The sequence below is a fragment of the Triticum urartu genome, chromosome 1 (genome assembly GCF_003073215.2).
Source record: "Triticum urartu cultivar G1812 chromosome 1, Tu2.1, whole genome shotgun sequence".
Taxonomy (NCBI): Eukaryota; Viridiplantae; Streptophyta; class Magnoliopsida; order Poales; family Poaceae; genus Triticum; species Triticum urartu.
This window is the reverse complement of record NC_053022.1, coordinates 566597398-566622166: the sequence shown is the minus strand read 5'-3', so window position 1 is coordinate 566622166 and position 24769 is coordinate 566597398. Positions and strand designations below refer to the sequence as shown.

General features: G+C 46.6%; 1 protein-coding gene across 13 annotated transcripts; it reads left to right on the top strand.

The window, feature by feature from the left end:
* The first annotated feature begins 18764 nt into the window (after positions 1–18764).
* Positions 18765–23995, top strand: LOC125531063. 13 transcript variants are annotated; one of them, XM_048695474.1, is made up of 8 exons: positions 18876–19391; positions 19507–19631; positions 19781–19827; positions 20651–20661; positions 20953–21057; positions 21129–21304; positions 22351–22642; positions 22952–23995. In XM_048695474.1, exons 1-6 carry the CDS (start codon positions 19290–19292, stop codon positions 21225–21227), a joined length of 489 nt encoding a protein of 162 aa, XP_048551431.1. In that variant the 5' UTR covers positions 18876–19289; the 3' UTR covers positions 21228–21304; positions 22351–22642; positions 22952–23995. The 13 variants fall into 13 exon arrangements, 7 of the variants coding, with proteins under 7 accessions (XP_048551470.1, XP_048551463.1, XP_048551431.1 ...); XM_048695494.1 differs by having other exon boundaries at positions 18878–19391; positions 20953–21030; positions 22351–23995; XM_048695489.1 differs by having other exon boundaries at positions 18887–19391; positions 22351–23995.
* Positions 23996–24769: the final 774 nt, after the last annotated feature.

Here is a 24769-nt window from a genome sequence, read left to right as displayed (position 1 = left end):
TTGACTAATAAGATGGCTTGATGCTAATATCTTTGTGATTAGTTAGTAGTTAATGTACTTATCTTCATGTGTTATCCTTAGTATTGAGACATGTGAACACACACGCTGTCTCTGAACCACTTCTTCACTGTTTACCAAATTGCAATATGCAGGGCTTCCTAGTCTGAATTTCTAGCGACGACTAATTCATAGTTTCAGACTGAATATCCATTTGCCTCTGATCTGAGCATGTGATTGACAAAAGGTGCCTTTTCCTAATTTTAGCGTTACTCTAAAAGTCTGAACCTGTTTGAATCACAACTTTCCTTTGTTTTCATTACTCAGGGACTTTGAAACTTCCCTTGTTATTTAGCCTCATATACTGGATGCTACTTGTTTACTGTTCAAGCCCAATTACCCAACCGATGCTATAGTATAGGGCTCATGTTGATGCTATAGTATAGGCATGTTAGCTGTCTGTATGTAATCTAACTTGCACAGTGTGTGTGTGTGGCATGCAGGGAGGTGGTGATCAAGTGAACAACATATCCCTGGAAGACCTCATGTGCGCAGTGGGAGCCGGAGAAGGAGGGCTGCTTGCAAACTGCGACATCTTCATGTACAAGTTATGTCCCGGTGTCCTCCTTCTTCCTCCGTTGATTAGCTTATGTCCGTGATATTGTTTGGGTCTATGGCACACTTCCTGCATTTAGGTCTCCCTGGCAAAGGCAATCTGCAACACACTTCTGGCTCATGTAGTATCATGCTTGGATCTGTGCACAAATTCACAAGTTTGGATGCATCATAGAACTTGTGGTGATGTTGTTTAGATTGCAGCAAGCAATAATTATGCTATCATTCTCTTGCACTCTGCTATGCAGCTCTTGTTTACCTTAAATGCAACTATTGGTGCACTTGTTAAATGCCATTATTTGTGTTGTTTGCTTCTTTTGCATGCATGGTTATACAGTTTGGTGCCCCCATGGCCTGAAATACATTGAATTGTGGGCCTCTGCTTGATATCTTGTTGCTTAGGGTTTTGTTTCGGGGTTTCTTAATGCACTCGTGCTTAATAGACTGCACCACAGAGGTCACCCTCTTATGGATAATGAATCATTATCCTTTTTCTTGTATACTTGAGATGTTCCTAACGGATAATTTACTGGACAAACAATCTTGTTTGCAGTAAGAATTCTAGCATGCCAAAATCTATTGTCTATGTATGCTTCGGTTAATATGGACCTGAATGTCAAGGGCTAGCCAACCTGCTTAGCTAGATTAACATAACAGAAACAGTACACAACCAGCCAGCTCATGTTTGCATTGCTGCCACATCGGCTAGCTAGATGCGATTGCCTAAGGGCTAGTCAACACATTTTACAGCATTCTGTGTTGTAGCCAAACACTTGCTCTGTATTCTGAATACTCTAAAAAAACTCCGTTAAATTAAAACCATGGTATTGCATACCTGCCAACTAAATTACCGCAATTTTTAATACTTTCTTTTATTTGATACTTTCCTATTAGATTTACTTTTATTTTGGTCCTAAACATTTTGTTCTACAATGTGCAGATGCTGGCCTTTCATTCAGGACAAAAAAGTGGGATGAAGCATAGTTTTACCTCATTGAGCTAGTTCTGGGAGTAACAGAACTTGTATGTGTGCTAGTTCTGGGAGCTACTTCATTGGAATAATGCTGATCCTTTTTGTGTGTTATATGATGTAGCAGAACTTGTAGGGCTCCTGTGATAGACTTGGGTTGTATGTGTGTTATCTGATTGTAAACTTGATGCTGATCACATTTGTATGTGTGTTATATGATGTAGCACTTTGATGGATGATAGTATTTGAAGTATTTCGTGTGTTTTCTGTGTGCCAATTTAAATACCAGGTATTTATTTGCGTGAAATAAAAAAATGAAGAATATTGCCCTGATGGCTAGGACCCAGTACTGGAACCTGACAATGGGGACCCACCTGACTAGTGAACCCAATTTAGAAAAAAAGAAAAAAAATGAAACTGTTGAGACAAAAAGGCCTTGGGCCAAAAATAAAAAGGCTGCAATGTTGGGCTTGGTCCATGAAGCTGACAAAAAATTCACAGGAAAAATAAATATAAATGGGTTGAATTAATGGGCTCGGCCCATATAAACACCGAATTGGACCGGGCTGATTCTTGTGCCACATCAGATTGCCACGCTGGATGCCTACGTGGCCGGGGGAGGTTGCTAGTGACCAAAACGCCACAGTAGACGTATTTTGGTCATAAACGTCTTCGACCATTCCAGAAGAAAGGTCGCTATAGTCAGTTTATGACGGCCAGCTTTTGACCTTATGTTTTTGGTCACAAAAAAGGTCACAAATGGAAATTTGTGACCATTCAGTGACCAATAGTGGTGGTCACAAGTTGACATATTTCTTGTAGTGCTTCTATTGTATTCGATAAATCTGTTGTTTATATGTTGTGCTCTCTATATTCTGTGCAGTAATATGTTTTGTAACCTGTGCAAATATCAGAAAAGAAAAAAATCCATAATATTCATACTAGTGGCACACCACACAGCACTTTAGTGGCACACTGCAAAAAGCACACTAGTGGCGCATCATCAACTAGTGCGCCATTAGTAAGCCAGAGCACATGGGTAAATATGGCCCCCTGGGAGGCATACTAATGGCGCACCGTGGGATATACTAATGGCGCACTGCGTGGTGCGCCATTAGTATACCAGATACTAATGGCGCACCTGTGGTGCGCCATTAGTAAAAAATTCTAATGGCGCGATGCTAGTGGCGCACCTGTAGTGCGCCATTAGTAGCCAAAACAGGTGCGCCACTAGCAGGCCTTTTCCTAGTAGTGCCACTAAGACCCATTAAGGCCCATTGACTCCCTGGACGAATTCCCGTAACTCCCTGGTACTCCAAAAAAATACCCGAATCACTCGGAACCTTTCTGATGTCCAAATATAGCCTTCCAATATATCGATCTTTACCTATCGACCATTTTGAGACTCCTCTTCATGTCCCCGATCTCATTCGGGACTCCGAACTACCTTCGGTACATCAAATCACATAAACTCATAATACCGATCATCACCAAACTTTAAGCGTGCGGACCCTACGGGTTCGAGAACTATGTAGACATGACCGAGACACGTCTCCGGTCAATAACCAATAGCGGAACCTGGATGCTCATATTGGGTCCTACATATTCTACGAAGATCTCTATCGGTCAAACCGCATAACAACATATGTTGTTCCCTTTGTCATCGGCATGTTACTTGCCCGAGATTCGATCGTCGGTATCTCAATACCTAGTTCAATCTCATTACCGGCAAGTCTCTTTAGTCGTTTCGTAATACATCATCCCGCAACTAACTCATTAGTTACAATGCTTGCAAGGCTTATAGTGATGTATATTACTGAGTGGGCCCAGAGATACCTCTCCGATGATCGGAGTGACAAATCCTAATCTCGAAATACGCCAACTCAACAAGTACCTTCAGAGACACCTGTAGAGCACCTTTATACTCACCCAGTTACGTTGTGACGTTTGTTAGCACACAAAGTGTTTCTCCGGTAAACGGGAGTTGCATAATCTCATAGTCATAGGAACATGTATAAGTCATGAAGAAAGCAATAGCAACATACTAAACGATCAAGTGCTAAGCTAACGGAATGGGTCAAGTCAACCACATCATTCTCCTAATGATGTGATCCCGTTAATAAAATGACAACTCATATCTATGGTTAGGAAACTTAACCATCTTTGATTAACGAGCTAGTCAAGTAGAGGCATACTAGTGACACTATGTTTGTCTATGTATTCACACATGTATTATGTTTCCAGTTAATACAATTCTAGCATGAATAATAAACATTTATCATGAAATAAGGGAATAAATGATATATTTATTATTGCCTTTAGGGCATATTTCCTTCAAAGTGTCCTAGCCACACATGGCCCGGTAAGTCGGTTCGCACTTTTTTTAAAAAAAAATTCCGACGCGCAGAAAAACTAAGAAAGAAATACTAAGCGGACTCCAAAAATCCTGAAATAAATTGTTCTTGTCCTCTAAAAATACGCCGGACAAGGTGAACATTTATTTGGTCCTCTAATGCAATTTTGAAAAACGCATATTTTCCCTAATCCAAATAAAATAGCGATAAAACCCCAAATAAAAATACAAATTGATTTTAATATTTTTCCTCCAACATTTCATTTATTTTGGAGAAGTCATATTATCTCCTCTCATATAATTTTAATATGAAATATTTTCGTGGAGAAAGACAATTAAAACCAAAGTGATCATTGTTTCAATATTTTAGAAAAGTTCAAATATGAGAACTAGGAAAATCCCCAACTCTCTCCGAGGGTCCTTGAGTTGCTTAGGATTTCGAGGACCGCAAAACGAAATGCAATAAAATATGATATGCATGAATGACCTATGTATAACATTCCAAATTAAAAATTTGGGATGTTACAAACCTACCCCCCTTAAGATGAATCTCACCCTCGAGATTCGAGTTGGCTAGAAAATAGGTGTGGGTGGTCTTTGCGTAGATCATCATCCCTTTCCTGGGTGGCTTCGTCCTCGGTATGGTGGCTCCACTGAACTTTGCAAAACTTGATAACCTTGCTGCGGGTAACTCGACTGGCAAATTCGAGAATCTTGACTGGTTTCTCCTCATATGTCAAATCACTGTCTAACTGAATTGCTTCCAGGGGCACTGTATCTCTTAGAGGTATATCGGCCATCTTAGCATGGCACTTCTTCAACTGGGAAATGTGAAACACATCATGAACTCCTGACAGTCCTTCAGGTAACTCCAACTTGTAGGCAACCTCTCCCATGCGTTCCAAAACACATTACGGTCTTACAAATCTCGGGCTAACTTTCCCTTAACTCCGAAATGCTTAACTCCTTGCAGAGGTGACACACGCAGATAATCTCTATCTCCGATTTCATAGACTACCTCCTTGTGTTTCAAGTCTGCATAACTCTTCTATCTGGACTGAGCTACTTTCAATCTATCTCGAATCAGCTTAACCTTCTCCTCGGACTCCTTAATCAAATCCGGTCCAAACAACTGGCGGTCTCCAACTTCGTCCCACATCAACGGTGTTCGGCATCTTCTTCCGTACAGGACTTCAAACGGTGCCATCTTCAAATTGGCCTGGTAGCTGTTGTTGTACGAGAACTCCGTGTAGGGTAAATTATCATCCCAACTAGACCCATAGTCTAGTGCACAAGCTCTCAACATGTCCTCCAGAATCTGATTGACTCTCTCGGTCTGTCCATCTGTCTGCGGGTGAAAAGCTGTACTGAACTCCAGCCTGGTTCCCAAAGTCTGGTGCAGTTGGTGCCAAAACTTTGAAGTAAACTGTGTTCCTTTGTCTGATACGATGGTCCTCGGAACTCCATGCAGACATACGATCCTGGTCATATATATCTTGGCCAACTTCGCACTTTTATATGTGGTTTTCACCGGGATAAAGTGAGCTACTTTGGTCAAGCGGTCCACTACTACCCAGATAGAATCATATCCCGATCGGGTCCTGGGTAATCTGGTGATAAAGTCCATGCCAAGCTTATCCCACTTCCATTCGGGTATCGGCATAGGCTGCAGTAATCCTGTTGGCTTCTGATGTTCTGCCTTCACTCTCTGACATACATCACATACGGCTACATACTCGGCAATATCCTTCTTCATTCCAGTCCACCAGAAACGCTCCTTCAAATCCAAATACATCTTGGTGTTTCCGGGGTGTATCGAGTATGGTGAATCATGATCTTCCTATAATATCAACTTCCTGATCTCGGCATTATTGGGCACAAATACACGGTCCTCAAACCACAAGGTGTCGTCCTCATCCTCACGAAAACCTTTGGCTTTGCCTTCACTCATCTTCTCATTTATCTCGGCAATTTCTTTGTCATCCTTCTGGGCTTCTTGAATCCTTCCCCACAATGTCGACTGAATTTTCATGGTTGTAACAAAACCTCTAGGAACAATCTCTAGACGTAGCTCCCTGAAATCTTCTGCTAACTCCCTTGGCAAACCTCCTGTTACTAAGGTATTGGCATAACTCTTTCGGCTCAAAGCATCTGCTACGACATTGGCCTTTCCCGGATGATAGTGCAACCTCATATCATAATCCTTTATAAGCTCCAACCATCTCCTTTGCCTGAGGTTCAACTCCTTCTGTGTGAAAATGTACTTCAAACTCTTATGATCCATGTACACATCACAATGGTTCCCAATAAGAAAATGTCTCCAGGTCTTGAGTGCATGCAAACGGCTGCCAACTCCAAGTTTTGTGTGGCATAATTCAGCCCATGTGGTCGAAGTTGTCGTGAGGCATATGAAACAACTCTTCCGTCTTGCATAAGTACTCCTCCAAGTCCTAAGCGAGAGGCGTCGCAATACACCAGGAAATCCTTGCGTATATCCGGAAGAATCAGCATTGGGGCTGTAGTCAAACGTTTCTTTAACTCTTGGAAACTTGCTTGACATTCCTCAATCCAATGGAACTTGGTGTCCTTCTTCAACAACGTCGTCATAGGCTTCGCAATCTTAGAGAAATTTTCAATGAATCTTCAATATTATCCCACGAGTCCAAGAAAACTGCGGATCTCTCCAACTGAGGTGGGTGCCAACCACTCAGTGACCGACTAAACTTTGGTGGGGTCTACTGCTATACCTTCTCTTGATATAACATGTCCAAGAAATCCAACTTCCTTCAACCAAAACTCACATTTGCTGAATATGGCATACAACTAATGTTCCCTGAGTTTCTCGAGAACTAAACACAGATGCTCCTTATGTTCCTCTTCATCCTTTGAGTATACTAAAATATCATCAATGAACACCATGACAAACTTATCTAAGAACTCCATGAACACCTTATTCATCATACTCATGAAATAGGCAGGGGCGTTAGTCAATCCAAATGACATAAGCGTATACTCATAAAGCCCATACCTTGTGGTAAACGTTGTCTTAGGTATATCATTTTCTCGAATCTTCAACTGGTGGTAACCTGATCGCAGGTCAATCTTCGAAAACACTTTAGCTCCTTGCAGCTAGTCAAACAGATCATTGATCATCGGCAGTGGGTACTTGTTCTTGATTGTCACCTCATTCAATGCCCAATAATCAACAACCATTCTCAGAGACATATCCTTCTTCTCAACCAATAGCACTGGGGCTCCCCATGGTGTTGAACTCCGTCGAATGTAACCTTTCTCCAATAACTCCTTAATCTGTTTCTTGATCTCCTCCAGTTCATTCGCGGGCATCCGGTATGGTCTCTTTGATATAGGCCCGGTGCCTGGCAACAGCTCTAGCAAAAACTCTATGTCTCTATCTGGCGGCATGCCTGGTAACTCCTCTGGAAATACATCTGGGTAATCCTTCACAACAGGCACTTCCTCCTGAACAACTCCTGTGAGAGAATTTACTTGGGTTCTCCTTTGCACATGCCTGGATACATACTTGATCCTTTTTCCCTCCGGGGTGGTAAGCAGAATTGATTTACTGGCGCAATCGATGTTTCCTCCATACATCGACAGCCAATCCATTCCTAGTATCACATCCAATCCTTGCGACTCCAGAATTATCAAGTCAGAGGGGAAAACATGACTACCTATGGTTAATGGCATCTGAAAACATCCACTGCTTGCCATATACTCGGCTCCGGGTGAGGTTACTAGCATAGGTGTCTTAAGAACTCTAGTGGGCAACTTATACTTATCCACAAATCCCCTTGATATGTATGAATGCGATGCACCAGTATCAAAAAGAACGATTCCAGTAAACGACTTAACTAAAAACTTACCGATAACTGCATCTGGTTGCTCTTCAACCTCCTCCACGTTCACGTGGTTCACTTGTCCTTTGTTAAATGGATTGGGCTTCTTCCCAGAGCTCCCATTACCATTTCCGTTCTTCGCTTCAGGGCACTCAGTGGCATAGTGTCCAGTCTTCCTGCACTTGAAACAAGTAACGTGGCTTAGGTCCCTCTTGGCGGGTGTGGCTGGATTAGAACGGTTCTGATTACTGCTTGCTCCATTCCCATTCCCATTTTCTTGGGCCTTTATGATTATGGGAACTTCCTCCATTGTGAGTGTGGCCTCCATGGTTATGTGTAAGCCCTCCCGAGTTCGGGGTAAAGTGAGGCTTCTACTGAGCTCCTGAATTGTACTTCTCTTGTCCATATTTCCTCTTGCGGCTCTCTATCTGCTACTGCTTTCCTTCGATCATGAGATCTTTATCTACCAACTCCTGGTAGTTGTTAAATGTTGCCACCATTAACTGCATACTCATCTCATCATTCAGCCCTTCCATAAACTTCTCCTGCTTCGCGGCATCTGTGGCCACATCATCTGGAGCATAGCGGGATAACTTACTAAACTCCTCTGCGTACTGGCCTACAGTACGGTTCCCTTGGCGTAAGTTGCAAAACTCGCGTTTCTTCATGCTAATAGCTGCAGTGGATACGTGGGCTATGCGGAACGCTTGCTGAAACTGCTCCCAGGTGACATTGGCTATAAGGAAAGTGGATGTGTAATTCTCCCACCATGCGGCCGCGGGTCCATCCAATTGGTGTGCGAAAAAACGCACCTTCTCAACATCTGTGCAACCTGTGGTGGTCAACTCCCTTCCAATCCTGCGCAGCCAATCATCAACAACTACTGGCTCGGTGCTACTAGAAAACACCAGCGGCTGCAGCCTCAGAAAACGGGCTAAGTTGTCAACTGGTGGTGGTGGCGATGGGTTGTTGTTGTTGTTGTTGCCTTGGTTCTGAACTAACAACTGCATCAAGGCATTCTGCTGCTGGATCAACTGAGTGAGCTCCGGCGGGAAAGCAAAACCGGGGTCACGTCTTGGAGGCATCTGATGGGTTTAGAGGGAAGAGATTAGAATAGAATGAGGTCTAATGAGAAAACACTACCCATATGCACATGAGACAAACACAATCATATCATATCACTCAATCAATCAAGCAAGGGCATACAAATCGGTATAACTATCGTTACAGTGCTCAGACTACTAATATTTACATGGGGGTGTACTACTAATAGTATGGTGGTCTACTAGAAATTTTTGATCGGTGGAAGATTCCATGATATCTGCTCCAGCTTCGTCTTCATAGTCATCATCACTACTATCCGGGTCAGAGTCGGTGCCGTCGATGAAGATGTAGTCTTCAAAACGGATCTCCTTGGGTTCGTCATCTTCTCCTCCTAGCGCGGGGTCTCCCATAAAAACTCCTAGCTTCCTGGTCATGTCGTCATTCCTCTCCACAAATATCATCATTTCCTCCTCATATCCATCGCATGTAGACTTAAGATCCTCTTCTAGCTCCGTGATCCTGATCATCGCCTTCTTCAAATCTATCATGCTTGCGCACATCTGGTTCTCCTGGCGACGAATGTGATGGTTTAATTCCTGGATGAATGCTGCAATGGACCTGTCCTTCCTGGTGTTGATCATCTCCCATTGCTCATCTCGGCGCCTACTTATCTCGTAGATAGTGTCCTTAAGCTCCTTGTGGTAAACTTTGCTGATGCGTCCCATAGCAATGTGGGCTGCTATACTCTTGCCTAGACTCCAAGTTGGTGCATCAAAGGAAAACTCTATGGGTTTAGTGACTACCGTGAACGTCCTTCCTGGAACTTGAACTTGAATCATCCAGCGCTCCTCTTCTGGTAAAGTGGCGGTATAGGTCCCGGTGAAGCTTGGTATTCCAATGTTCAGGTACTTAGTGACTTCCTTCAAGTGTCGTCCAAACGGTGTGTCTTCATCCGGTTGTGCAAACTTGTTCCTTGACTCTGCCATCCTAAAGAGTAGAAAATGGAGAGGAGTCAGAAATATGTACAGAAGAGTGGCCTATGGCTTTTCTTAGTGGTCGTGTCCTGCATTGAGCGTGTGCTCTGATACCATCTTGTAGCGACCTGACCTCAAACGGTCAAGTCTCTGTGCTTCAGTGTAATCCCTAGATCGGTAATGTTGACACACACAGTACTCGAAGGATTTATAACAGAGTGGCAATCACACACTTATTACATCGAATGTCTCAAGAGAGAACTTATTACAATAAATATGGCTTAAGGCCACCTAATACGATAACAGTGGAAGGCTTGAAAGATAAAGTGAGTCCATCAACTCCAACGGCATAACTGAGTGCATGACAAACAACCTATCACATCATACTCCTCGTCTGAAAAGTCTGCAACATGATATGTTGCAGCCCGAAAATGGGCCAGCACATGGAATATGCCGGCAATGTAACACAGGAGAGTAATGAATAGATAAATGCTATCACTACATGCATATATGGTTGGTGGAGGCTGTATGGTTAATATGTTTTGCGAAAAGCCAATTTTTTCCTACAATAAAGAAATATATTTTATTAAACTATCATGGTAGTTGAGAAACATCGAGAAGGTTCCTCCAACTCAATCCCAATTAAAAGTAATTATCAACCCAACAAATTAATTTAGAGTGATGAGATTCATATGATAATCCAAGAACCAGATACTCAAGATGTCCATAACCGGGGACACGGCTAACCATGATTAGTTTGTACACTCTGTAGAGGTTTGCACACTTTTCCCCACAAGACTCGATCTCCTCCGTTGGATTTCTCGCACTAGAGGGTGTTTGAGAAACGGATAACCGAGACACAATCTTTTAGAAGCATTTGCTCTCTACTCCGGGCGGACCGGTACACCTACAATCCCCTACATCTGCTAGTCCACCTCTTCAAGAGCTCACGCAACTTACTCAACTATGCCAGAGCTCATAATGTCTTGTGGCTGCACACGGAAGTTTTTAGCATGAATAGTCTTATGATCCCTTTGAGCCTGGGTGGCGGACCGTAGGATGATCACACGGGTACTCCGGATATCCTAGGACAACACTGGATTTTCCAGGTGCCCACAAGCATTTCACCCAGATGTGTATTAAAGTTGCCAACTTAAGTTGAACCATTAATTAACAACTCACAACTGTAATGGATACACTCAAACCCAATCCACGTCTGCGAGCATAACATGGCAATGTAAGCATAACGTAGAAGTAACTCCCAAGGGTTTGATAATAAAACAGGCAATAGGTTCTACCTCATCATCTACTTTCCAGACCCACATGTTAAGAGATCCTACTCATGCAATGTGTGAAGATTGAAACTAATGCATAAAAACCGGGTGATAAAGGGGTATCATCAAAGTGTTACTTGCCTCGTTGACGATCTGCAAATCCTAAAGACTCGTAGTAGCACGCTTCGCACTCCGGGTGTTCTATCATAAACAAACAATTGCATACATAAGCAATCAAGCAAGGATGTGTGGTTAAATATCAAATAAAAAGATCTAACCAGAAAGTTCAACTGAAGAACTCCGGTTTGCAAAATGAATCAAATCAAACGGAGCAACGAAACTTAAACTGCGAAAGAAACAAGATCCGATTAATAATCTGGACTAAAGTCAAATTTTAGAGTACCAAAATCTTGTTCAAGTTGGTTAAACAGAAAGAGGGCTTTGAAACAAAGATCCAGGCGCTTGAATCGCCTGATTCCGATAAACGAGCGAAAAGATAAACTAAAACTAAGACCAGGGCAGAAATCGCGATTGAAAATAATCACGGAAAACCTTAGAAAAAGAAAAACCGACGAATGGACTAACGAATGAATGTTCGCTGTCTGTGACTAACGGATGAACCATGTTCGTTAAAACAAACGTACGAACATCCGCAAAATAAATAAACCGACGAAAAAACTAATCTAATAGAAAAAAACGAGATCTAGGGTTTCGAAAGAAAACCGAATGGTTTTCTCGCGAAAACCAGCGGCTGCGGCTACCTCCGGCGGCAGACGTCGAGACGGCGGTGCGGCGGCAGCGTGGCTCCGACAGGTCGGGCGCGGGCGACAAGGTGGCGCGGCGGGAGGCGGGCGGCGCTAGGGTTTCGGGGCTGGGGCGACTTGGGCCTCGGGGCTCGGGGGCGCGGCTTATAAAGCCTCGGGCTAAGTGTCCTAGCTGGACACGGCCCGGTAAGTCGGTTCGCACTTTTTTTTAAAATAAAATGAAAAATATTCTGACGCGCTGAAAAACGAAGAAAGAAATACTAAACGGACTTCAAAAATCCTGAAATAAATTTTCCCTGTCCTCTAAAAATACGCCGGACAAGCTGAACATTTATTTGGGCCACAAATGCAATTTTGAAAACACATATTTTCCTAATCCAAATAAAATAGCGATAAAATCCCAAATAAAAATACAAATTGATTTTAATATTTTTCTCCAACATTTCATTTATTTTGGAGAAGTCATATTATCTCCTCTCATATAATTTTAATATGAAATATTTTCGGGGAGAAAATAATTAAAACCAAAGTGATCCTTGTTTCAATATTTGAGAAAAGTTCAAATATGAGAACTAGGAAAATCCCCAACTCTCTCCGAGGGTCCTTGAGTTGCTTAGAATTTCGAGGATCGCAAAACGAAATGCAATAAAATATGATATGCATGAATGGTCTATGTATAACATTCCAAATTAAAAATTTGGGATGTTACAGCGTGTCCACAATATATAGTTAAAATCACTCCACTCTATTTAAAGATAAACAGCTGCCAGAACTCAAACAAACCCAATTGTTTCGTATAAACATGAGGACGACAAGTGCAATGCTAAAATGGTGGCACTCAATAGTTCTACGATTTGTCAAGAATTAGGATCGTCGTCGGGAACAAATCAAGTTACATGACAACCAACAGCTAGGTCAAGCCATTCAGCCGGCAGAGCTGCGAGCAGATGCGGGCAGAGTTAGCAGCTAGGTCGGATTATTTTGAAATTAGTGTACACCATAATTATCCATGGAAGCACCCTCATGGAAGCCCTCTTCATGCCTCGCTTTGCTGCCATCACCAATAATAGAAATTCACCATGTCCTTCTATATAGAAGTAGAAGTAGATGCGTGAGGGAAGCATGTAAGTGTGAGAAATTATCCGATGACACAGGATTACAGCAAGCATCTGCTTCATGATGATTCCACGTGAATAAAAAAATTGCTTTGCTTGAAACTACATGGGTAGAATACCTTTGACGAGGCCACGATATTGTCAAGAGGAACAATAACATATTTAATTTAAGAAGTTGACTTGCACTATTTAGCATCAAATCAAGGACAAACATGATTGATCTGAGACCACCAATTTGGTGATCCAGTGAAATGCAAAGGCATAAAGCATATCCCTTCCATTCCAGAATATAAGGTGCACACGCTATTGAAGATTTTACTTCAACCATAAATTAGACCAATAATACATAAAACATGTTACTGAAAAATTATGCCATTGAAAACTTATTTCCAAATGAATTCAATCGTATACTTTTTAAGACACATAACTCACATTTCACTGGTTAAATTAGTGGTCAAACTTAATCTCAAAAGGCGTGCACACCTTATATTCTTGAACGAAGGGAATACAATTTAGGGTCTCTTTGATTCAAAAGATTTTCATAAGATTTTTTATAAGTGTTAGATGCCTTAAAAAAAACAATGTTGACCGTTCGATTCGTAGAATTGAATCCCATAGAAATGTTTCCTAATGTCGGAGTAATTAAACACGGATACCCCGAAAACGGCAAGATGATATTTCAAGACATCAGGGCTGGCAAAGCCTCTCAGTCCGACTGCCCGGCCGCTTCCGCCGGCTCCCCAGCCGGCTGCCGACTGCGCCTACCAGCCGGCTGCCGACTGCGCCAACCAGCCGGCTGCCGACTGCAGCCCGACACCGACAAGACCCCGACGTGGTGGCCATACCGCGGACGAGACGGCTGTACCTCGATGCCATCATGTATAGTGTCACTTGTCCCCTGGCACTATTTATGAAGTGACTCAGGGGACAAGCATGACACCCCACCATACCCCCTTGCTCCCATGCCACCACATAGCTTACATGCTAAACTAGCCATGCCTATATAAGGCACACACCCATCCATCCATCCACACACACAGACGCATGAGTTCACACATATCCATTCGGCCATAGGCCATGGGCATAGCCGGCTACTAGAGCATGTCTCATGCAGGCATACACCAAGTCAGATACCCATGGTACTGATCTCAGATACAGCTCCAGGAGCACTTTGTACTAGATATATCAGATACACTCAGACATACAGCAGTAGGAGTATTATCTCTCCGGAGAGCTCCGAAGCTGGGTAAACCACCGCGTGCTACTCGCATACCCGCTCCCGGGCCTATCAGCAGTAGTCTTACCCACACGCTAAGCCCTTGTGGCATCTGTCGACTCGCAAGCCCCCCGTGAGAAATACCACGACAGTTGGCGCCCACCTTGGGGCGGTACTACTACTACGCTACCACGCTGCTGCTGGTTTCGCTGTCCGGGCGGAACCCTTTTTTCTTCATCACCTCCGCCGCGGCGTCGCGCCGTCTCTCCGGTAGCGCTCGGGGGCTCGACATCGACCCGCCCCCAGAGCGGCCGCGAGGGGTGGCGCGTCCTCGCCGTCGGCCTCTTCGTCTTCACCACCGCGGCGTCGCGCCGCCTCTCCGATAGCGGTCGGGGGCTCGACATCGACATGCCCCCGGAATGGCCGTGAGGGGCGGCGTGACCTCGCCAACGGCCTTGCCTCCTTCACCACCACCGCAACGCCGGCCGCCCGTCCGCACGCGCCACGCACGGGGCCTTGTTTCGGTTGGCGGTGTCCATCCACACGCCGTTCGCGTATGCTTTCCGCCGTGTTGCGCCTTGCTCCGGCCGACACGCGCGCTGGCTCCTTCATATATCATCTATGCTAGCTAGCTAGACCGAAGTCAAACAATGGTCAAACTATGGCCATACACTCCTTGTACACTAGCTTGATGCAAATCGTACACAACCCGGATAATCCTCGTACCATGGTCAGATAATAGCCATATGGTAGTCAGACGATTGCCGTATACTGCTGATACACATCCCACACATTGGGTACGCACGCACCTCTGCTCATCCTCTTGTGCGTCGTCGCCCCTGCGCTTCGGCTGTCCTTCCACGAGAGTTGGCGCGGCTCCTCGCTGGCCGGCGCGGCCCGCGGAGCCCCCGCGCGTTGATCCGTTTCCTGCGTCGGCGCCCCCGTGCGCTGGCCTGGCCGGGTGCTCCTCGCCTAGTACCCCGCTGCACTCGCCAGCCGTCGGGTCCGCGTTGCTCCTCATCTCCGCCACGCCCCGCGCTCAGCCGTCCCCACACTCGGCTGTGCTCCTCCGGCTCCGTGCTCGCGCCTCGGCCTCCGGCCTTGCCTGCGCGATCGGCTTCTCCGTCCCCGCGCCGGCGCGCCACTCCCGTTCCGCCTTGCGCGCGCTCGCAGTCGGGCTCGCCCGCGTCCACGCGCCTGGCCCGGCTGGCCGCTGCCGCGCTCTGCCTCCTCCCCGCGGGCTGGCTGCCGGCTGCGCCTCATCGCCTCCCCACACCGGCTCCGCGCCCGGCTGCGCCACTCCCCTCCGCCTGCGTGCGCCCCTGTGGCCGCCTGCTCCGCCCCCGGGTCGCCCCGTGGCCGCCTGCTCCGCCCCCGGGTCGCCGTGCCGGCCTCCCGGCCTGACGGCTCCGCCTTCCCGGGCCGCCTGCCCCGCGGCTGGCGACGGGCGCCCCTACCGCCTCCGGCCATCCGGCTTCCGCGGCCGCCTAGCTCAGCCGGCTCCGCCTTCCCGGGCCGCCTGCCCCGCGGCTGGGGACGGGCGCCCCTGCCGCCTCCGGCCATCCGGCTCCCGCGGCCGCCTAGCTCAGCCGGCTGCCGCCCCGCCCCGGGCCAGGCTCGGCCTCCAACAGCACCGCGGCGCCGGCCCCGTCGCCCTCCGCCTGCTCCGTCCACGCCCCGACACCGAGCGCGCCTCCCCTCCCACTTGCTCCTCCGCCTGGAGCCGCGTGCCCGCGATGGCCCGGTCGTCTGCGTCGCGTCCCGTGGGTAGGCCGGCCTCCTCCGGCCACTCCTCCTCGCCCGAGCTGCTGCTGTCCGGCTCCCTCCGCCTCCCGCGCGACCCGGCCGGCCGGCTCCCGCGCTCACCGGTTTCCCTGGAACCCGGCCCCGTGCCGGCTCGGCCTCGCCGCCTCCAGCCGGCGACCCGGCGTTTGGCCGGCTTCGCCCGCCAACCCGGCGACCCGGCGCTTGGCCGGCTCCGCCTCGCATCTCGGCCACCTCTCCGTCCCGCGCCACTGCTGGTCCTCTGACGGGCTCGTGCGCGCCGGCCGCTGCCGGGTCCGGCTCCGCCCGTCCTCGCAACCACGCGGCCGCGTCCCCCGCGACCAGCTCCGCCTTCGCCCTCGCCGGCCCCGCCCCATGTCGGGCCTCCTCCAGCCGGCCGCGGCTCCGGGCAGCCTCTCGCCCCGCGCGCCTCGCACGCCCGTCCGGCTCCGGGTGGCCGGCTCGCCGCCCCGCCTCCACCAGCACCCGACGCGCGCCGTCCGGCCCGCGCTGCTCGCTGCTGCCGCCTTCTGCGAGCGGAAAAAGAAAGAAGAAAAGAAAAAAAATGTGTGTGTATCCGGCTGCCCAAAGTCGGGTGAAGAAAGGGTCGGGTGCCCACGGCCGGCTTGCTACAAAAAGAAAAGAAAAAAAATGTGTGTGTATCCGGCTGCCCAGAGTCGGGTGAAGAAAGGGCCGGGTGCCCACGGCCGGCTTGCTGCAAAAAAAGAAGAAAAAAAATGCGTCCGACTGCCAGATATGCGTCCGACCGTTGGCTACCTGGCCGGCTGCAAAGAGCCCGACTGCCGTGTCGGGGTCCGCCCTTCAGCCGTCTGAAGAAGAAAAAGAAGAAGACAAGGTAGTTGCCGGAAGATCCGGCCCGACCGCTCAGCAGTCGGCCCGAATCTCGGAGGCAACACCCAGCGGGTGCGCTGACGCGCCCCCGCGAGAAAGAAGAAAAGGTAGTTGCCGGAAGATCCGGCCCGACTGCTCAGCAGTCGGCCCGAATCTCGGGGGCTACACCTAGCGGTTGCGCTGACGCGCCCCTGCGAAGATGAAGACAAAGTAGCTGCCGGAAGATCCGGCCCGACTGCTCAGCAGTCGGCCCTACACCCAGCGGGTGCGCCGGCGCGCTCCGCGAGCGCCGAGTCGCGCCGGCTGTCTTCAACAACCGCGACTACACGAAAATCAATGTGAACTCCTCACCCGCATATTTTTGCACTACGCAAGCACGGATAACCCCGAGCGATGCTCGGGGGCTGTCTCCGCATTTTATTACAGTAGCATCACTGTTTGCCCCGGCACCAGCCAGAGTTGGCCCGGGGGCTGGCCGCTTGGCCTGAGACGTTAGTTCCCGCAGACAGCTTAGTACCGTGCGCGGTACCAAAGGCCCACTCTTAGTCACAGACCGCAGAGCGGCTGCCGACTAGCAAGAGTGAATGCTGGAGGCCACACACGCGAAAAACGCCCGGGAAGAAAAACGTTCGGGCGACCCGGCCGTTTTCCTTTACAAGTATCTACTCGGTTGAATCTGCTCCCAGACTCTGAGTACTGTACACTCCACTTCGCGGCTCACTCTCAGCCACAGACTGTAGAGCGGCTGTCCGGCAAGCAAGAGCACAAGCCAAAGAGTGGAGGGAACATGAAAAAGCTTGAAGGAGGCTCGGACGAAACCGAGTCGGCACCCTCCGCATAAAACTTGCAATACTAAAAGCGTATGATATATTTGCATGGACTAACTTTGTCCTTTTTATGATCATTTTCATGAACATTTGCCAAAAAACCTCCGCCCAACTTTGCCAAGTTGCCCGGAGGCTTGGGGGCTACTGTCGGAGTAATTGGACACGGATACCCCGAAGACGGCAAGATGATATTTCAAGACATCGGGGCTGGCAAAGCCCCTCAGTCCGACTGCCCGGCCGCTTCCGCCGGCTCCCCAGCCGGCTGCCGACTGCGCCAACCAGCTGGCTGCCGACTGCGCCAACCAGCCGGCTGCCAACTGCAGCCCGACACCGACAAGACCCCGACGTGGCGGCCATACCGCGGACGAGACGGTTGTACCTCGATGCCATCATGTATAGTGTCACTTGTCCCCTGGCACTATTTATGAAGTGACTCAGGGGACAAGCATGACACCCCACCATACCCCCTTGCTCCCATGCCACCACATAGCTTACATGCTAAGCTAGCCATGCCTATATAAGGCACACACCCATCCATCCATCCACACACACAGACGCATGAGTTCACACATATCCATTCGGCCATAGGCCATGGGCATAGCCGGCTACTAGAGCATGTCTCATGCAGGCATACACCAAGTCAGATACCCATGGTACTGATCTCAGATACAGCTCCAGGAGCACTTTGTACTAGATATATCAGATACACTCAGACATGCAGCAGTAGGAGTATTATCTCTCCGGAGAGCTCCGAAGCTGGGTAAACCACCGCGTGCTACTCGCATACCCGCTCCCGGGCCTATCAGCAGTAGTCTTACCCACACACTAAGCCCTTGTGGCATCTGTCGACTCGCAAGCCCCCCGTGAGAAATACCACGACACCTAGAAAGTCATTTGTACTATATTCCGTAGGAAATCTAACATCATCCACTCATATCTCTTGAAAAAATCTTTCATTTTTCCTCTAATGCAATAAGAAAACTCAAATCATATAGCATTCAATTGGACATGACATTCTAATCATATATTTCTCCAATTTATGCGGTTTTACAATTATGTGAATCAAATAGAAGAGCAAGTCACAACAGAAAGTCAGGATGCGTTTTTTTTTTGAAATGAAACACCCCATTCTATAATCACACCGGCACATCCTAGGCCATCCGAACCAAAACATCTCTACTCCTAATGAAGCAGTTGATGAATAATCTGCGCGATTTATTTTCGCTGATTTTTTTCGTCATCCTCCCACCTCCGTTTTATTTTCGTCATCCTCCCACCTCCGTTAACTCGCTACGCTCCTGCGAGGAAAACCCGTGCCAAACAAAACCATACGATCGATCCCTCCTGCCCATAGCAGCGACCTCGATCCCATCCTTGATTGCCGACTCCTCTCGATCCCATCTCTACTCCAATACGAGCCGCCGCCGAGATCCGAAACGATCCGCCGCCGCCGAGGACCGATTGGAGCCGCCGCGGGCGCTGGCCTCCTGCCCTCGTTCGGCGCCGCCGCCGCTCCATTCCTGCTGCCTTGACCCTCTCTTCCCTCCAAGCTTGCCGCCGGCGACGAAGCGTACGGCACCGCTACGGTCGTGCTCGATCGCCTCCAGGAACCCGGCACGCGTGGCGAGGCGAGGGACTCCTGGGCTCCTTCCATCACCGCTTTGCCGATGACCCCGCCGCCGGGCAGGAGTGCTTCCGCGCCTCCAGGAACCCGCCACGCACATCAAGGTGAGGCGCCTCCTGGGCTCCGCCCGTCGCCTACCTGCAAGGTCGCCCCCCCCCCCCCCCCCCCCCCCCCCCCCCCCCCTATTCCAGCAAATCAAATGTTGGTCCAACACTCAAGGATGAAATAAACCTTCTGTACCTGAAGAATTGTTTACACAGGTGAAGAATCCTTTCCACCTGCAGAGGGTGCCGTGCGGGTTTCGCCGGTCTGTGGTCGGCTGCGATGAATTGGGCGTCCTGCTGTCTTTTCTTCTTGTGGGTGCTATTTGTTCGTGTGGACGGAGGTACCCGTGCTGGGGTTCGTGTGGATTTAAGATTAGCCGGCATGGTTGATTGGGATTAAGATCGGACTATTCCTAAACATGCCAAATGTTGCCTGGATGATTGGGATTAAGATTGACTAATCCTAACCATGCCAATGTTGTGCTTGCAGTGCTTCTTTGGCACCGGCACAATTCTGGTCGAGTACCTACTCTTCAGGTTTGTCTTCTTCAACCTGTAGCTCCTAAACATCAGATGGCTGATTTTTGGATGGTGCGGGCATGAATGGGGATTCCTAAATTTGTGCTTCAGTGTCAAATTATTATTGCTTATACATAGGTTCAGAATATGCGTCCTGCACTTTTATTGTTAAATGTTCATTATTTTTCTCATTGCTATGTAGACTCATGATTTTTCAAAACATCAATTTTCCTAGAGGTCTTGTTTTGGTTAGAAACCTGAGTCGTAATGGAAAAGTGCCATCTTGCTAGAACTGATTCCCATGCCCAACTAATTAGCGCCATCTTTATATAACACTCATAATCAATTTTGGAAATTGCTACATTGCATCTAGGTGACATTGTTTTCCATTATCAAGCTGTAAAACCTTCATACAGAGCGCATATATATGGTTTGGAGCCATTAGTATTGCATAAATTTGTTGCACATACATGGGAACTTGTTTTCTATGAACAGAAGCTAATTCACTAAGAATCTCTTCAGTTTTCTGGAATCGCCTTGAGGACGCAGACACCAATTTTGCAGACATCAAGTTCTATGTGATAACCATCGAGAACAGCGAGCCAAATATGATTCCTTCTTAAATTATCGAGTATATTATGCAGATTAACTCCAATGTATACTGTCCTATTGTTAACTTTCAATGTATATTGGTGTTCTTGTCGCCAACCATTAGAATATTGTTAACTGGAAAAAATCTATCAACGTTTTTGTAGGTAAGAAGTTCAGGAATCAAGATGAACTGGCATTCTACAAGTAATTAAACTGATTGATGAATCATTGTCTTGTCTTCATTGTTAAGTACATTTACAGGTTAGGCCTGCTGTCTTTGGCCGAGTGTTAGTTTTATTAACAAGGATATTACAAACAAAATTTAGAAGGATTTGGAAGTTTTACACTACAAAATAATGGTAGTAGCATGTTTGGTGCTGAAAGGGTTCTGCTGCAGTGCAAGTTACTTGAGAGAAGAAATTGTTCAACTTAAATAAAATATGTTCATTGATCCAGTGGTAAGCTATTCCGAATTTATTTCATGATGTGGCTGCTCATGTCTGATTCTTGCTCATCTGGTGTTCATTTACACACTTGGTAATGATTCTGCAGTTCTTTTCCACACTTGGCCATGGTAATCAGGATTATGCCAGGCTTGGTCAAGACTATGCTACAAAATGGCCTGAAGTGGTGGCTCACTACTACTGTTATTTCCATGTTGTTCTTTTAAACTCCACTTCTCTGTTATAGGCACCTTTTTGTTAAACAACTCCACTTCTATGTTGTAGGTACCTTATAGGCAACGGATGCAGGGTAAAGAGAGTTGCCATACGTTTTTACGAGCAGAATTGTGGCATGCTTTGTTCAAGATCTGCTGCAGTCAGTAAATATTTGTATGGTCTGCAATTCTGCATACTACTAAAGGAGTTACAACTGAGCACTGTACTCGGAGAAAATTACCAAGGTATTTTCTGTACAAACTCGTCCAAGCTTTGTCTTGTTTTCACTAGCTACTTGATTCTTCTTGACAGAAAATTCTTACCCTGAACTAGGTTAGTTACATGTATGGACTAGACTAGACACTACAAAATTCTTACACTGAACTAGGCTTAGTAGTTACATGTATGGACTACACTCTCCAATTCAGATATTCGATTAGACCTCACGAAAGTATTTTCATACGCTTGTTCTTGAAAATGCTAAGAGGAAAAAAGAATTTATGTAGCACTCCGTACCCATGTGTTAACTCCTTTAAGGATCCTTTGCGTGTTTTACCGTGTGGAGATAAAGTCGTGCCACAATTTGGCTTGACGATTCAGTTCCGTGGAGCGCAATCGCAAGTAGCTGGCATTGGCAAGCAAGCAAGCAACGCAACTCCTTCTCGACAAATTTTCCTTGAATCGTTGCAAGCTGCATGGGTATGGGATACCAATCGAGGCTTGGTTGTTCTTGTGTTTAGTGATTTGACCATATGCGTGAATTTAGGGACCCAGTGTCGAACTATCTTGTTCGAGGCTTCATGCATATGGGATACCAATGTCAGGTCGAGGATTCATTCATATGGGGTATCAATTTATTATGAGATGTTGGAAATTATGTGTGTTAATGATAATTGATTTTTTCTCACTAATGAGTTCATTGGGATTGGAATATTTGGATCAGAATATTTTCTGAATTGTGTGAAATGAATCGAGTTAAGTAGTTTCTGAGATCGAAATTTTTCCACTGGGCTCTTCGTTGTTAGACATATGCATGTGTATGTGTGTTAAGAAGCCATACTGAACAATAATAATCCTGATCATTTATTGTCACGACCATGAAAAAATCAGGCAAGACATGAGCAATGTACTGTTTGGACAAAATGTGTTCCTTTTCCATCGTCAACTTATACACTTAGGATACTGGACTAAGTTCGGTTACAGGTTTGACTTTGATTTCTTAGGTTCCAGTTTGAATATTTGATCTATCATGGCATGTCATTGCTGACCTAACCATAAGATTGGCTTACAGGTTCTACTTCGTCCTGGCGCCACTCCCATCCTTGTCTGCCTCATGGTCGCGGTCCTAGCCGTGGATGATGCCATTGTGCCGTACTCCCTACTTACCCCTGCATGACAACCGCGCTACTATGCCGCTATGCAATCAGATGCTTGTCTCCGTCCTTGTCAGTCCACAGGCATTGCTCATATTTTTGTCCCTAAAAAATATTGGAGAGATATGCTAATTTCCTGAAGTTGAATGTTCTCTTTGAGCACCTCAGTGATTAAAGATTAGATGGATTTTCCCCTAGGTACATTGTCATGTAAGGAAATTTCCTCAAAGGTGTTTCAAATTAGTTTGCCGAATTGCTGATTGTACCGCTTGAATGCAGCTAGGAATATAGACCAAGTGATGATGGCTACCTTTTGGTTCTTATAATTGAGTCACAAGCACTTATATTGCATTGTTTTTATTATAGTTCACGAGGTTGACTAATTTGTGAGGCAGTGGCAGTGCAAACATCGTCATCTTTTTTTGGTTGACAGTACGAAATAGTGGCATCTTGATGTTGAAGCAAGATTGTTTGCAAGACAACATATGACACCATCTTCATTGCCCTTTTTCGTCTCAGGAATGAAGGTTTAATGGCTGGACTATCATGCTGTCTACTTGGTTTCAGCTGTACATATCTTAATACTTGACCTTCAGTGAGGACTCGTTTCTTAGGAGAAATAGTAGGAGAGCAACAATTGATTGGTAAGTCTTGCTTGCTATTAGTTGCATAATTAATATTGAAATTCGTTAGTTTGCTTCAAGGTTACAAAGCCAGCAATGAATGAGACTATCATTATTAGGATTGAAGGATGGTTCAATGTTGTTGATAGCAGTAAGAAACACTTGCAAATGTATGTCTCGTCTATTTAAATGTGTGCTCTAAAAATAAATGTACACAACTGTCACAATATTGTTTACTACAATATTTGAATTAGAAGTAGTAGTTTTATGTTTTTGTTTAGTTTTATAGTATCTCAGTTATGAAATAAATCCAAGCCTTCCTCCAAATAGGTTTTTTTGCCTTGATTTTTATAATTCAAATAATTTTCGTATTTTATAATATTCAAACAAAATGGTTTGTAGAGTCAATGTTCTCTGACTTAGGTAGCTTTAATTTAATGCACTGACGAAGCGTTTTACCTGAGACGAGTGCTGGGAGAGGCTGATTAGGATTGCAACGAGGGGGAGACGTCGATGCTGCCGCTGGCGACCGTTACCGCGACCATGGCTGTGGGAGTGAGGCGCCGGCGACCATGACATCGACCGTGTTGGCCCATGGTGTTTCTGACTTTCCACGCTCCGTTCCAGGTAGCTGCCATTCCGATTGATCCCCTCCAGGTGAGTGAGCAGCTTACACTCAACCGATGAAGGCATCCAAAGGTTCGACTAGGTGGGTAGGAACTCAGCTGGGCTCACTTCCATTTGCATTCTTGTCTGCAACATCGGATACTCCGGGAGGTTCATGCATGTTTGTTTTCTATATGTTTTTTCTCATAATGCAGGGCACAAAGATAGGTCTCCTTTTAGTTACCATAGATTTTAGTTTTTTTCTGCTTACTGTCTTCTCCACTTTCTTGTCAGATTAAGCAACTAACAAATGAATCTGTGCACATTTATACCATTTTTGCACTCATTTGTGGGGCCATCTATGTTGAGTATGTGTGTTCTGCTATTCTGCAACTTAAATCAATAGGTAGTGAGAAGATTCAATAGTTTGAGCCTCCTCCACTTCTTCTGTACAAGATTGGTCATTTTCCAAAGGGATGGAAGTAGCTGTTTAGAGGATCCACTCACATGAGGTACACCTCATAATTTTAATGTGAACTTAAATATTTTGTATAGCTATCCAAAATTTGTGGATGAACTGGGTCTTGTGTTGCTTAAAGAGTTTGGAGCTCGGACTAATGTTAGTATTCTTTGTCACATTGAACCCGGTATATCAAATGGTTATATGGTAGATTACAGAACAACATCAACACAGGCAACATTGATTAGGTTGGTGTGCATAAGATGGTCCTCAGTGAGGAAGTCCATGACAGCCTGCTAATCCTAGGCGTCAAGGCCGATCGAATCCGATCACGACAATCTCATTGTGTGTTAGATAAGGCAAGAGTTCCGCACTTGCTCCACTGCCACCATTGCCACTATTTGCCGCCGGCGCTTGATGCAGCGGAGTGTGTAAAAGGAGAATGTGAATAAGGAAGTGTGCACGGGAGTAGTCCGTACCTTTTTATCACAGCGAGGGAGTTAACCCACACTAGCTCCACGATCTGCTGACCAGCGGTTGCCTGGTTCGAGCCGATCAACAATTTCCATTGAGAGCGAGGTGGTGCAGGGCACCTCGTGGATGACCCTGTGTATGCTTCATAACCAAAACATAGTCTTCTTTTGGTTA